This window comes from Lactuca sativa, chromosome 2, assembly GCF_002870075.4.
Source record: "Lactuca sativa cultivar Salinas chromosome 2, Lsat_Salinas_v11, whole genome shotgun sequence".
Taxonomy (NCBI): domain Eukaryota; kingdom Viridiplantae; phylum Streptophyta; class Magnoliopsida; order Asterales; family Asteraceae; genus Lactuca; species Lactuca sativa.
The window spans coordinates 154,483,134-154,497,548 of NC_056624.2; the positions used below are offsets into that span (position 1 = coordinate 154,483,134).

Genomic DNA, 14,415 nt, shown 5'->3' on the forward strand with positions numbered 1-14,415 from the left:
ATTAGACGCTTCATTTCTCAACCTCTATCCAATCCCCATTTATTTCATCGTTTCCTCTCTCCGACCACGAAGACATTTCTTCCTCAATATACTACCATTCCCCATTCCATCGTTCCTTATTTTCCTCTTTTTTAGACACCAGACCTGACTAGATATTTCTATCTTCACCGTACCATCACTTTCTTTTTCTCTAACAACATGCCTACTTCTTCCTCACCAATATTAGAGGCTGAAAAAGTGGGACGCCTCATGTAGCACCTGGTTCTTGGTACATATTCTTTTATTAATTCTTTAAAATGTTTTGCATTTTGGCCTTGGACTCGGCGAGTTGAAGGACCAACTCGTCGAGTAGAAGCGGGATGAGACGCGGGGTTTAAGCAGTGGACTCGGCGAGTAGGCCCTATCTGGACAAAAACCCTAACCCGAGGGTTTGCACCCTATTTAAACACCTTAACTCGGCCTCCTTCGTCCCATTTGCTCCCAGAAGACCCCCATAGCAAACCCTAGCCGTTATTGAAGCAATCTAAGGCATTTGGAGTGATTTTGGTGCTTTTGTGACCTAAGGAAGGAAGGAAAAGCTTGAAGGATCAAGAGGAGGCTAGAAGGATCCGATTTTGAGCATCATTTGCAGTCTACAGAAGGTATAAAGTCTATACCTTGTTTGTTCTTTTGATAGATCCCATTTTGTGGAGTTCTAGGGCTTTTCTAAGCCATTTTGGTCACCAACCATGATTCCAAGCATGGTTTGGGGTTGATGTTTCGGATCTAGGTCCTTAGAGAGGTTACAAGGCAGAAAGGAGTGGCTCTTGCACTCAAAGAAGGCCCCATGCATTGAAAGAGCTTGTTTAAGGACCTTTTGAGCTCAAAGTCCCATGCAAGCACGTAAAGGTTGTAACTTTATGTGCTAGATCGATTGTAGAAGCATAGATCTATCTTTTGATCAAGGTTTGTACATCAAAAATCGAAGATTTAGTGAGTGGATGTGACTGACTCGACGAGTCCATTCTTGGACTCGGCAAGTCCAAGGTTTCTGTCCCATATCAGTTGAGGGTCAAAAGGACCCAGTTGAGTGTGGAAAGGTTTTAGGGGGTCCCGGGGAGTGACCCAACGTTCGGGACTAAGCCATTGTTCTGGAAATTCATGGGACTCGGCGAGTGCATGAGCAGACTCGGCGAGTCCAAGGCAATCTTCTAAGGATGAAAATGAACTCGATGAGTTGTTCATACAACTCGGCAAGTCAAGGACAAGACCTGTGTATCAGTTGAAGATGAACTCGACGAGTTGTTCATACAACTCGACGAGTCGGATGAGGATTCAGTCGATGTTCAATTAGAAGGAAAACTCGTCGAGTCATCGCCTAACTCAATGAGTAGAGACGGGTATAAGGACAAATGGAAGGATAGGGACTCAGCGAGTTGGCGAGCCAACTCGGCGAGTCAGGTCAACTGGAAGTTGACTTTGACTTTGACTTGGTCAGGGGTAAAATGGTCTTTTTACCCTAAGAACAGTTAGCAGTGTATGACTAAGTGTTTTGTGGGAATTATAGCCGGAGGATTTCCGGAGCAGCAGCGGTAGCAGTCAGAGGATTCCCGCACAGATCAGCAGCTACTACGAGGTGAGTTACCTTCCAGTAGCAGTGGGTCTACGGCCACAATGTCGGCCTACCAGTAGGATTTGTATGTTAGATGATTGTCTTTGTGATATCATCTAGGTTTGCTACTACATGATATGTTATATGCTGGCATGATATGTTATATGTGATAGTATTAGAGTTCGGTTGTTAGGACCGAAGGGTAGGTCAGGCACCCCAGATATGTCTGACATTATGCGATTATATGTTATATGCTGGCATGATATGTTATATGTGATAGCGGTAGTAGGAGGGGAATAGTCCCCAAGTTCGGTTGTTAGGACCGAAGGGTAGTTCGGACACCCCATATATGTCTGATAGTATGTTTATGTTATGATATATGTGATAGTAGCAGTAGGGGTGGAATAGTCCCCGAGGGTCGGTTGTTAGGACCGACGGGTAGGTCAGCACCCCAGAATGGCTTGACATGGGTAGGTCAGCGCCCCAGAATGGCTTGACACGAGTAGGACGACACCCCAGAATGGCCGCATGGGTAGGTCGACACCCCAGAATGGTCGTACGGGTAGGTCGACACCCCAGAACGGCTGTATCGGGTAGTTCGGGCACCCCAGAATTGCCCGACAATATGTATGCTATGAGATTGTATGTTATGTGGTACAATGGGGGAACTTACTAAGCTTCGTACTTACAGTTTATAGTTTTGGTTTCAGGTACCTCTTCAGCGAAGGGGAAGGAGCTGGCGCGGTAGCGGCACATCATACACACACTCTTTGTTTTCCGCACTATGTGTTATTCTGGGATTTGTACTCTGACATTATTATGTTTTTACGATTCGGTTTTCAGATACGAGACATGTTTTTATTAAATGATATGATCGGATGATATTTTGTTACAAATGTTTGCAAATCACTTAATCAAAAATAAAATTTTTGGACGTGAAAATTGGGTCGTTAGACCTCATGCTTGTTTAAATGATGATTCTGCATATTGACGCATATGGTTTCAAAATTTTCTCTTTCTCGATCCCAGTTCAGTATAATCGAGTTAATGTGTGAATACACAGCATCGGGTATTCAAGATTATAACAACCCTAAAATCAATTTCCTTTCCAACAATTGCACACCAAATTTTCTTTCCCTTATCTTTGTTATTTGTCCATGGCAAAAAACGCTCCACTATGATACCATCGTTCACTTTCTCTAAACTATTTCTGCCACTCCATTTGTATTAGCGAAAGGAGAATCGAAATTGATTTCATGTTTAGCCTCTGAAGAAAAATAGTAAGCTGCGGTGTCAACACATTTTAGTTTCCATCAAATATTGGTATGTGTTTTGTACGATGAAGTTCTTTTTTATCGGTTCCTTACAATAGAGTTTAATATAACTTAATCAGAATACTATAAAGTCAAAATAGTATTTGGTGATGGCGTGCAATGGTTGATGGAGATGAGAAGTTCCATTTTTAATATGCTTCCTCATACATGTATATTCTGACACTTCCATTTTTAATTGATATTTTGCTGCAATATAGGTTGTTAAGGGGTTATATTTGTTAATTGTAGTATTTGTGCTTTCATCTTCTTGACCCGGTACCCTATTTATTTTTTATTGTACAATATCTTTTGTATTTTACTTTTAAAGATGAAGATTTAGATACAATGTTTGTTGATATCAAAAGAAACCATGTGCAGTTAGCAACTTTTTTTTTTTGAAAACTATGATTTATTTTAATTATCATCGTACAATGAGTGAGATTGCAAAAGGGCAACAAACTATGTCGTTAAGCTTTTTTGTATGGTAAAACTAATTTTTTTAAAGACTACTTCTTTCATGTAGTGGATGGTGAGATACTTTGTTTTTGTTTTATTTTTGAATGTTCCATGTTGTAGTTGGTAGTAAAATAATTGTTTTTTTTCTATTTAGAATCCAAATTTGTAATTTAATGATTTTGTTCTACTCAAACTGTAGGGTACGTGTATAGAAAATTACTAACTTGTTAATGTCCATTTCAATTGTTTTTTCAGCAGGGCCGACTAGCAACCACATAAAATTTTAGGCTAAATTCTTTTCGATTAAAATGATAAAGATACTACTTTTTTTTTAAATTGTGCTCAGTTCCACATAATAAATGTTTAGATTTCTCCTTTATGTAGGTTGATGGACATGAGAAGTTTCAAAAGCTTAGTGGGACACATGTAATTGACAAAAAATAAAAACAAAAAAAAAAAGTTGGATGAATTTTTTTTTAAAAGTATGTTGCTATTTTATGCTTATTGCCACTGCATACGCAAACTATTTTGCCTTATTGGTTTTCATGATCGATAATGCATTTCATGACACTCAACTTTCAAAGGTTTTAATGGTAGTAGAAGTCGATGTAGTATAGTTGCAGTTCCATTCGGAAAGTACCTTGCTACCTCCTGTTCCTTGTAGGGTGGATTATTTCTTCATCAATGATCCTTAAAGTTTAATGTTATTTTCCTAGTTTCTCAAATTCAGTATGGGCAAGACTAAGGTTGTAATGGATCGAAGACTTTGTCAATGTAGATTGATATTTTTAGCTTCTTCGTAGAATGATAATGTCTTTGAAGCCCCTAAAATTTTAACCTGGAACAAATTTTTTACCCCTATATATTTTTGGTAGTTACTCCATATATGTAAATTGTAAAGGTCATTCTAGGTTTAGTTTCAACGATTTTAACTTTAAGGAAGAAGCACACACGCATGAATAATGGTTGACTTTTTTTTATATAATTTTACCCTCAAATATAAAAAATATATGATATTGAAATGGGAAAAAGCACATAGGTTCTTTTTGCAGTTTTTTACAATGCTCAGCTTCAAATGCAAACCATTTTCTCAGACAACTTTCGTACTTACAATATTGATTATTATTATTATTATTTATTTATTTTGATTCTTATGCACCTAATGAATGAATAAAATGACACCCTTTTCTGGGGTTATGACCATGTTGATAATGAAATGTATGTTGCTACTTATCCCTATTTATCTCTAATTTTGATGTTTGTGGTTAAGTTTTTGATCGCTGGATAATAACAACTTGTTTTGATGTAGGCTGATGAAACTTGTTAAGTTTTGTTAGTCGGTATCTCGGTTCACCAGTATCCTCGATTTTTGTCATCCATTATCACTTCAATGTCGATTTTTACTTCTATTTTCATATGATTTGATTCTAAATATGAGTTATATGTACCTAGTGAGTTATTTTTTCTTAGTTTTAAGCCTCTTATATGAAGTCTAACTATATCAAGTCTAACGGAGCCCATTGGGATGTTGGTCACGGAATAAGAAGACGGACAAGGAGTAGGTATGTGAAGTTTAGGTCCACCAAGTGGCCATTAGCTTCATAATATCAAAGAATGGTGAGCTTGTCCCTTCTTTTTTATTATAATCATGTATTTTTAGTGTCATTTGTATTCTTGTAAAGACAAATGAAGATATTTATAAGAAACACCTTACTTTTTTTATAACATTCTTCTTTCATTTGTTCTATTAGAGCATTGGAATTAGCTTTCACTTTTTTGCTCCATGACATTTAGAAAATCATTTGGTAAAAATATTAAATAGTGGACAACTATATTTATAGAAATTCCCAAATTACCCTTCGTGGGTCGTGCTTATCACGACGCTGAAACATTGCTAGTATATATATATATATATATATATATATATATATATATATATATATATATATATATATATATATATATATATATATATATATATATATATATATATATATATATATATATATATATGCTAATGAGCGAGGAGAAAGAATTATTATTCCTATATTTCATATATATATAAGCAAAATAAAATAATTACATTTCATATACCTCTTTACTCCAAAATGGTATCATTTGGAAATAAAAATACCATTTCATTAAACTTATAAAAATTTAATATTTTTCAACATAGAACAAAAACATGTGGTATTTTAATAATCAACCCAAAAAACCAACAAAGCCTTTAATAATATTTTGCTCAAAAATGGAATTTTGTTAATGATTTTGATTTTAATTGTTTAAGACATCCAAGACATGCCACCTCAATCTGGTCAATATTGAACACGTCTCTTTGGGATTTGTCTGCTAGAAGAAAATCTGGTAACTTTCTTTTAAACCTTCACTTCCAGTTTTGCATCGATCTATTTTGAAGAATAATCACTACATATTGAACACCGAAATTCCTTTTTATCTTTCTACAAGTATTCACAATAAGGGTTTCAGCTGATACAAAGGGCATCAGAATCGAAACCCTAATTGAGCAACAATCACCAATCGCAGCTCATATCTTGATTGATGATCTGTAAACGACTATCTTCTTACCTATTCTTCTCTATAATTGCAGATTAAATCGCCTAAATAGTATAGAACAGAGATAGAACCTGCAACAAGATGAATCCGGAGATGGTGACACACAATGGTGGATGCCACTGTAGAAATGTGAGATGGAGAGTTCAATCTCCGGCGACTGTTGTAGCGTGGCAGTGCAACTGCTCCGATTGCGCCATGAGAGGAAACACTCACTTCATTGTTCCTTCTGAAAGATTTGAGCTTTTGGGGGACTCTGACAAGTTTCTTACGACATACACTTTTGGGACACACACAGCAAAACACATGTTTTGTAAAGTGTGTGGCATAACTTCGTTTTATAGGCCAAGATCAAACCCAGATGGAATAGCGATAACATACAAGTGTGTTGATCCTGGAACCCTAATTCATGTGGAGATTAAGCTTTTTGATGGACTTAATTGGGAGAATTCACACAAGTCAACTGGCATTTCTTCGTGTTCTAAGGAGTAAGATTGAAATCTAAAGAGACTTAATTGGTATCTTTTTGAAATATGAGTTGTGGTTGATGCATATGGATCAAGCACAATGTGTTATCATGTTAATCACTCGATGAATGTTGTTAAAATCTCTTATGCTTAACTTTGAATGTATTAATTTTGATTGCATGTGTTCCCTATCAAAACTATTTTATTACCAAAAACTATTATGTTTTTGATATATTAAATGGAAATACATTAAGGTTTCATGTGATGTTTATGCTTGGAAACAATAGACATCATCGAATATCAAATGCATTAAGAAAACAATGGAACAAGAATAATGATAATATCATAATACGTTTTTGTGTAAATTGTTTTTTTTTTTTTTTTGTTAACTATAAAAGTATAATAGAAGCTGTTTTAAATTGGATACTCGTAATTTTGGATATGTATAAAGGATAATTAAATTTCAATATATATAAATCTAGAGTTCTTTGTATTGTACCTTAAACATATCGGGTATTGATTCTATCTATTTATCTCTTTTTTTTATCACAACAATTTGATTGAGGGATACCATGTAAACGACCTGAATGAATACGAACGAGGCTTATTCATGTTCGTTCATTTAAGTTAACCGAACAAATGAATGAACATGAACGGTTAAACGAATGAGTTTTCTTGTTTATGTTCGTTTGTTTAACAAATTACATTGTTCATGTTCGCTCATTTATGTTCGTGAACATGATAAACGAACATAAACGAACAAAGATAAACAAACATATATTAACATAAACTGACATTTAATATAGTAATATAAAACACAATTAAACATATATGAAGATAAAATGAACTTATATGAACGAACATAAACGAACATAAACAAACGTAAACGAACATAAACGAACGTTCACGAACATAATTAAACGAACAAGACAATTGTTCATGTTCGTTCGTTTAACTAAACGAACAAGAATTCGTATTCATGTCCGTTCATTTATTAAATAAACAAACATAAATGAACTTCCCGTCGAACGGTTCACGAATAATTCATTGAACGTTCAGTTCGTTTACAACCCTAGATATCATGCAACATTAGATATCACTAGGTTAAAGTCATTTGGTATTATTTATATTTCATGTGAGATCAATTTAGGAGAAGTACTTGTCACTTAAAAACCAACAACAATGCACGTGAATTATACAAGATATGGGTTGATTTAGTGGATCAATGTAGTTGAGAGTGGGCGGGACAACCAAAAAGAGGTCATGAATCTAACTGGTTGTCGGCCTTGGTCAATAGCTTGAATGCTTCCATTTGTGCGGTAGGTTGAGAGAGGTGGAGAGGGATTTATGATGGTAGTGGGGTGTTCTCGATCAAAACTACATGTTTTGTTTGACATACTTTCAAGAACACGATCTCTATTTTTTCGAATCTGATTATACGTGGTATCACAGTCTCATCCACTTTTTGTCCCTTTTGTCGAGTTGTGGAGGAATGCATCAATCACATTTTCTTTTCATGTCACTTTGCCTTGATGATCTGGAAGTGGTTGGTGTCGTTGTCCTCGATCTTCCAAGACAACCTAGTTCTTGTAGTGAGCTAACGGATTTGTTGTATTCGAATGATGGTAGTAAAATGATTCTGAAGTTAAGGTTGTCCTTAGCTTACAAAGCCTTACGATCGATTTGAAAATCACGTAATTCTATTGTCTTCAGTAATGAAAGACGGGCTGTTATGCTCACGATGAATGGTATCAACACTAATACTTTCAATTGGATTAGAAATAGTTCTAAGTTCAATTACATTACTTGGTCTGATTGGTATAACTCCATAATGTTAAACTACTTTTTGTAATTTGTTTCAAGTTTCTCACTTGGAAAAATACCATTATAATATAGATCCACTAATTTCTCCGATTATTTCATCAAAATATCCAAAACATAGCCAAATAAAACAATAGAAGGAATAAAAATAACCAGTAACAAAAATTGAAGGGCTCAAGAAACTCATAAGAATCTATTATCTATGTAATCTTTTATTAAATGCATAATAAAACTAAATTCAATTAAATTTAAAAACATTAACAAATTTTAATCCTTAAAAAAAATGTGTAGTTTCAATTTTAGAAAGGGATAATGTCACTGTAGCACAATGAACTTTTGTGATTTGTCCGACTTAACCAATTATGTTTTTTTCTTGCTCATAAGGTCATCTAACTTTTACTTTACATGTTAATTTGGTCATTATCGTTAGTTTTTAACCATTCCTCCGTTAACTAGTTATCAAAATTACACGAATGGCCCCTATGGTTTAAATTGCTTTCGTAATTGGTCGTTATTAGCCATGTTTTAAATCACTCGACTAAAACTACTACAATCCTGAAACTCTAGGGACCAAAGTGTAATATTGTCATTATTCTCCCCATTAAATCTGGTTGAAACTCGAAGCATACCATTGGATTTCATAAGCACCAAACCAAATAATAGGCAAAAAAAATAAAAAAAAAATTGATGTAGTAGTTTTCAGTATTGTAGTAGTTTTAGGTGGGGATTGTGGTAGTTTTAGTATCTATCTTCGAACCTTTTCTTCCTTCCATCGATCCTTGCTGCCAAACCGTCCCCGCCTAAAATATCGCAACTTGCCTTGCCCCATCAAAAAGCTCCTTATGATTCTGCCTTCGTTCTCCCTTGCGAATGGTCAAAGACCAGAAATCCTTTGCCCCTCGCTCCCTTCTATGTTGTTCCCATCAACCCAATGCCCCAAAAGTCTCGCCTTGCTGCCACCACTGCTTGCAAAGCCGTGGCTCACACCTCGTAGCCGGAAGAGACGAGGAAGGCTTCACAGCTTTCCCATTTCCTTCTCTTTGGTCTCACTTGACCCTCCTCTTCGCACCCTACTGACGGAGAAGCAAGAGCGCAGCCCCGCTGCTCCTTTCACTTCGTTGCGTAGACTCGTAAACCCCGGAGACGATCTCCCTCGTTGCTATCAATCGACCCATGACCTACGGGACTAGCCGCCTGCGAGCCTTTCTTTCCTTCCCCTCGCGAATCGCCAACCACTGTCAAAACCCCAAATCAGATTCTCCTTCGATTTCATTTTTGCCTCAACGACTGCTTCGTGTTCCTTCCGATCGACTTGCCACTGCTTTCATTCATCTGTTGTATACTCGATCAAACAAAAGAAATGGGGTCTTAAAATCCCTAATGTTACACTTTGGTCCCTAGAGTTTCAGGATTGTGGTAGTTTTAGTCGAATGATTTAAAACATGGCTGATAATGACCAATTACGAAAAAAAATTAAACCATAGGGGCCATTCGTGTAATTTTGATAACTAGTTAACGGATGAACGGTTAAAAACTAATGATAATGACCAAATTGACATGTAAAGTAAAAATTAGATGACCTTATGAGCAAGAAAAAAACATAATTAGACTAATCACAAAATTATCCCCTTAGCAGTCATCACATCACCACTATTGCCGATACGCCAACGGTTGTGGTTGCATTAGGGTTTTAGTTAACCGACCCATTTTCATCCTTCTAGGGTTCTAGTAGTAACCATTTCTTTCCCTCCATTTCACCTCTTTCTCAATTCACCACAATTTTGATTTCTCATTACCTTCGTATATTCTGTATCTTAGTATCTATCTTCATTCTTCGGTTGTGCATATTATGTAATGCTATTGCTCTTTAATCGCAATGGCAAGAAATCCTGCAACACGCCTTCTCCGCATTTGTTCTTCCCAATTTAAGGTCAGATATATCTCATCTTCTAATCGGTTTACTTTATCTTGCAATGAATTTCATAATCCATCGACGCAAATGCACCAATCGGTTGGTTTCACTAACCCCGAAAGAACCCAGCTCAATAAATGTTCCTCTTCCTCTTCCGGTTTAGATTTTAGGGTTCTTAATTTCAACAAGAGATTGTATTGTACATCCAATGAAACTGGAAATTCTAGTTCTAGTTTACAATCTACAGAGCCTATTGCATCAGAACATGGTGACGACAACAAAATCAAAGATCAAGTATCTCCGTCAACAAACGAGGGATCTAAACATGTTTCAGCTCTCGATCCTGAAGAAATTTACCGTCGGCTTCGTGATGCCCCCATTTCGATAAAATTAGGGCTAGAAGAATGCGAGGAACTTTCAGAAATCTTCCGCTGCTTTGCAAGATCTGGTTGGGCTTCAAACCAAGCTCTAGGTATCTACATCGGTGCATCCTTTTTCCCAACAGCAGCTCATCAATTCCGAAACTTTTTCTTCAAGAAATGTGATCGTGATATCGTCGATCACTTGTTATCTCTGGGCCCTGGTACTGAATCCGACAAATTTCTTTTCCCAATCTTCGTTGAATACGCTCTAGAACAGCATCCAGATGAAATCAAAAAGTTCAGAAGCATGATTGCCTCTGCAGACTTAACAAAACCCGAAACCTGGTTCCCATTCGCTAGAGCCATCAAACGCAAAATCATCTACCATTGTGGCCCAACCAACAGTGGTAAAACCTACAACGCATTACAAAGATTCATGGAAGCAAAAAAGGGTATCTATTGTAGCCCACTTCGCCTTCTAGCCATGGAAGTTTTCGATAAAGTAAACTCTCTAGGTGTCTACTGTAGCCTCCTCACAGGTCAAGAAAAGAAGTATGTCCCATTTGGAAATCACACTGCTTGCACTGTAGAAATGGTGTCCACAGAAGAACTATACGAAGTAGCAGTGATAGATGAAATCCAAATGATGTCAGATTTATACAGAGGATACGCATGGACACGCGCTTTATTAGGTCTACAAGCTGATGAAATCCATCTATGTGGAGACCCAAGTGTTCTATCAATTGTAAGAAAAATCTGTAAAGAAACAGGAGACGAATTAATCGAAAACCATTATGAAAGATTCAAACCATTAGTAGTTGAAGCCAAAACCTTATTAGGCGACATAAAAAACGTTCGTTCAGGTGATTGTGTAGTTGCATTTTCAAGACGCGAGATTTTCGAAGTGAAATTAGCAATCGAAAAACATACAACCCATAAATGTTGTGTTATTTACGGAGCATTGCCACCAGAGACACGTAGACATCAAGCTAATCTTTTCAATGAACAAGGTAATGAGTATGATATATTAGTAGCAAGTGATGCAGTTGGAATGGGGTTAAATTTAAACATAAGAAGAATCGTTTTCTACTCTCTTTCAAAATACAACGGGGACAAAATCGTCCCGGTCCCACCTTCACAAGTGAAGCAAATAGCCGGGCGGGCAGGTCGAAGAGGAAGTATATATCCAGATGGACTTACAACAACTCTACATTTAGATGATTTAGATTACTTAATCGAATGTTTACAAAAAGAATTCGATGAAATTACCAAAGTAGGCCTCTTCCCGTTTTTCGAACAAGTCGAATTATTCGCAGGTCAAATTGCTGACATCACCTTTTCACAACTTTTACAAAAATTCAGTGAGAATTGTCGATTAGATGGGTGTTACTTTTTATGTAAACATGATCATATAAAGAAAGTTGCTAACATGTTGGAGAAAGTTGAAGGGTTATCTTTGGAAGATCGGTTTAATTTCTGTTTTGCCCCTGTGAATATACGGGACCCGAAAGCAATGTATCATTTGTTAAGATTTGCTCAGTCATATTCTATGAATGTTCCTGTGAGTTTGGCTATGGGGGTTCCTAAATTTTCTGCTAGAAATGATATGGAGTTGTTGGATTTGGAAAGTAAGCATCAAGTTGTGTCAATGTATTTGTGGTTATCGAATCATTTTAAGGAGGAGAGTTTTCCGTATGTGAAGAAGGCGGAAGGAATGGCATCGGATATTGCGGAGTTGTTGGGGGAATCGCTGATTAAGGCGGATTGGAAACCGGAATCAAGGAATCAAGGGAAGAAAGGGGAGGATAGGGAGGAGGGGTATCAGAGGCCGAGATCTATGGTTAAGATGCAAGAGAAGTAAGTTGTTTTGGAGTAAATTACGTTTTTAGTCCCTGGGTTTTGTTGATTTACTAAAGTTTGGTATCGGAAAGTTTTCTTTTGCAATATTCGTCCTCTTTTTAGTCCCGGTTTCTAGTTTCTTGACTATAGTTTGGGACCAAAATTGAAAAAATCAGCTATACCCAGGGACCAAAAGTGTAACTTACTGTTTTTTGTTAACATAATTGCTTTTTTTTTTTGGTTTAATTTGTAACTTGTGTGATTTTGGTGCAGGAAAAGGCAAGAAAAAGAAAATTCAGGGTCTGTAGAGAAGGTAACTGTATAAGATATGGACAAAAGAAGTGAGGTGATGATTCATATAAGTTCTAAAACTTTATTTTTTATTTTTATTGTAGTATTAGTTATTGGAATGGGCTTAGTGTTAAAATGAGATATGATGTGATGTTTACAATTTAATAGTTATTCTGGTTAAATTTTGGTAGATTTAGATATTTGTTTGTAACACCCCAAAATGCGAAAAGTTATCAAGAATACTTTGTGCTATGAAAGCAATTACAAATCTTGAAGGGGTATAGCATTGCAATTTTTTACACTAAATGGTAATTTAAAAGTTAAATTGATCAGGAAAAACATGTAAACATGTTGCTTTGCTTTTTGTTATAGTTTGCTCTAAAAATATAACGAATGAAATGCAGTTCTTGAATATGATATTTTGGCTCCTTGACAATGCAATTCATATTTGCAGCAATATTTAGAAGTGGTGATATTTGATCCATTTATCTGAATTAGTTAATTTAAGTTGCATTCTATTTTTAATGGAGCAGATTGCTAGAAAGAAATGTGTTTTACGCTTATCAATGTTGACAACGTACTTTATTTGTGTCAGATGATGGCAATCTATCTACATTTCTTTACCCATAAATCTATAATAGCATATATATATATATATATATATATATATATATATATATATATATATATATATATATATATATATATATATATATATATATATATATATATTACCAATAATAGCAATAAGTAACCCATAATTGCAACACACTTACATTTCTTTATCAATAATAGCCATATGTAAGAAACAAAATAAGTTGCTCATATTGGTAGTGAAATGTAAGTATGTTATCATTATGGGAAAATGATACTATAGCACATTAAAGTTTCGTCAATTGTCCAATTTGATCACTAAAGTAAATTTTCTTGCACAATAGCACACTAAAGTCGTATTTGACCTGTTAATGAAGCCATTTTTCCCAATTTTAAAAGGTTTGCCGACTGTTTTGAGTAAGTGTCATTAATAATTACTTTTTGAGAGAAAGATATTCCACGTCATCTTTACACTTCTAATAAAATTATATATTTGGTCCTTCAACGACCCACCGTACACCCATTCTTTTACATCTCATCCTCTCTTCTTTGTGAGCTGCTAGCCCTTCCTATCTCGATCGTTGGTGGCTCAATCCATAAGGGGACTTCTATGTTTCCGGTTGATCTCTTTCCTTCATCTCCCCCTTACTAACCATAAGTATATGTAGCTCTCTTTCCTCTGATAACCCTCACCCCTCTAACTCTTCCTCTTCTGATTTCTCGATGAACACGACAACCCACAGGTAGACTCCCACTGTTCCTCGTCCTACTTTCGATTGTAGGATTGTTTCCTATTTGACTTTCCCTTTATTCTGGAAACTCCAAACCACCCTCATCTAAAAGAATACTGTCCACGCATTGAAAAAATGATATGGGTTTTTTTTGTGGGTGTAGGTCTTAGACAGAGTTAAAGATGCACACTTGACATTCCTTTTTTGTGAATGTAGTTTGTAGACAGAGACAAAGATGCAAACATGGGAAACATTTTTTTTTTCACCGAAGATAACTATGGAGCTTAGGATGAAGTAGACGAATGGATATGATGAGTATCACAATTCTCATGAATTACAGTTCAATTTCTCACATGAATTAGGGCTTTCCGGAGATCTCAAACTAATGGTGACCTTTTCACTCGTTGGAAAGTACACACACTTCAAGCAAAAATGGAAGCAAAATCCCTAAACAAAGCAACACCAGT

At 35.9% G+C, this 14,415-nt stretch overlaps 2 protein-coding genes across 2 annotated transcripts; both read left to right on the forward strand.

Moving 5' to 3' along the window:
• Positions 1-5,573: 5,573 nt before the first annotated feature.
• LOC111883472 (uncharacterized) lies at positions 5,574-6,613 on the forward strand. Its single transcript, XM_023879797.3, has 2 exons — positions 5,574-5,724; positions 5,969-6,613. The coding sequence occupies exon 2, from the start codon at positions 6,016-6,018 to the stop codon at positions 6,421-6,423; it is 408 nt and encodes a 135-aa protein (XP_023735565.1). The 5' UTR covers positions 5,574-5,724; positions 5,969-6,015; the 3' UTR covers positions 6,424-6,613.
• Positions 6,614-9,887: 3,274 nt separating this feature from the next.
• On the forward strand, positions 9,888-12,904 carry LOC111883400 (DExH-box ATP-dependent RNA helicase DExH18, mitochondrial). Its single transcript, XM_023879729.3, has 2 exons — positions 9,888-12,350; positions 12,606-12,904. Exons 1-2 carry the CDS (start codon positions 10,096-10,098, stop codon positions 12,655-12,657), a joined length of 2,307 nt encoding a protein of 768 aa, XP_023735497.1. The 5' UTR covers positions 9,888-10,095; the 3' UTR covers positions 12,658-12,904.
• The last annotated feature ends 1,511 nt before the right edge of the window (positions 12,905-14,415 follow it).

Bases quoted from the DNA above. Each gene is read 5' to 3' on its own strand.
- LOC111883472 (XM_023879797.3), top strand. From the start codon at position 6,016: ATGAATCCGGAGATGGTGACACACAATGGTGGATGCCACTGTAGAAAT.
- LOC111883400 (XM_023879729.3), top strand. From the start codon at position 10,096: ATGGCAAGAAATCCTGCAACACGCCTTCTCCGCATTTGTTCTTCCCAA. The intron at 12,351-12,605 runs GTAAGTTGTTTT...ATTTTGGTGCAG, and splicing joins ATGGTTAAGATGCAAGAGAA to GAAAAGGCAAGAAAAAGAAA.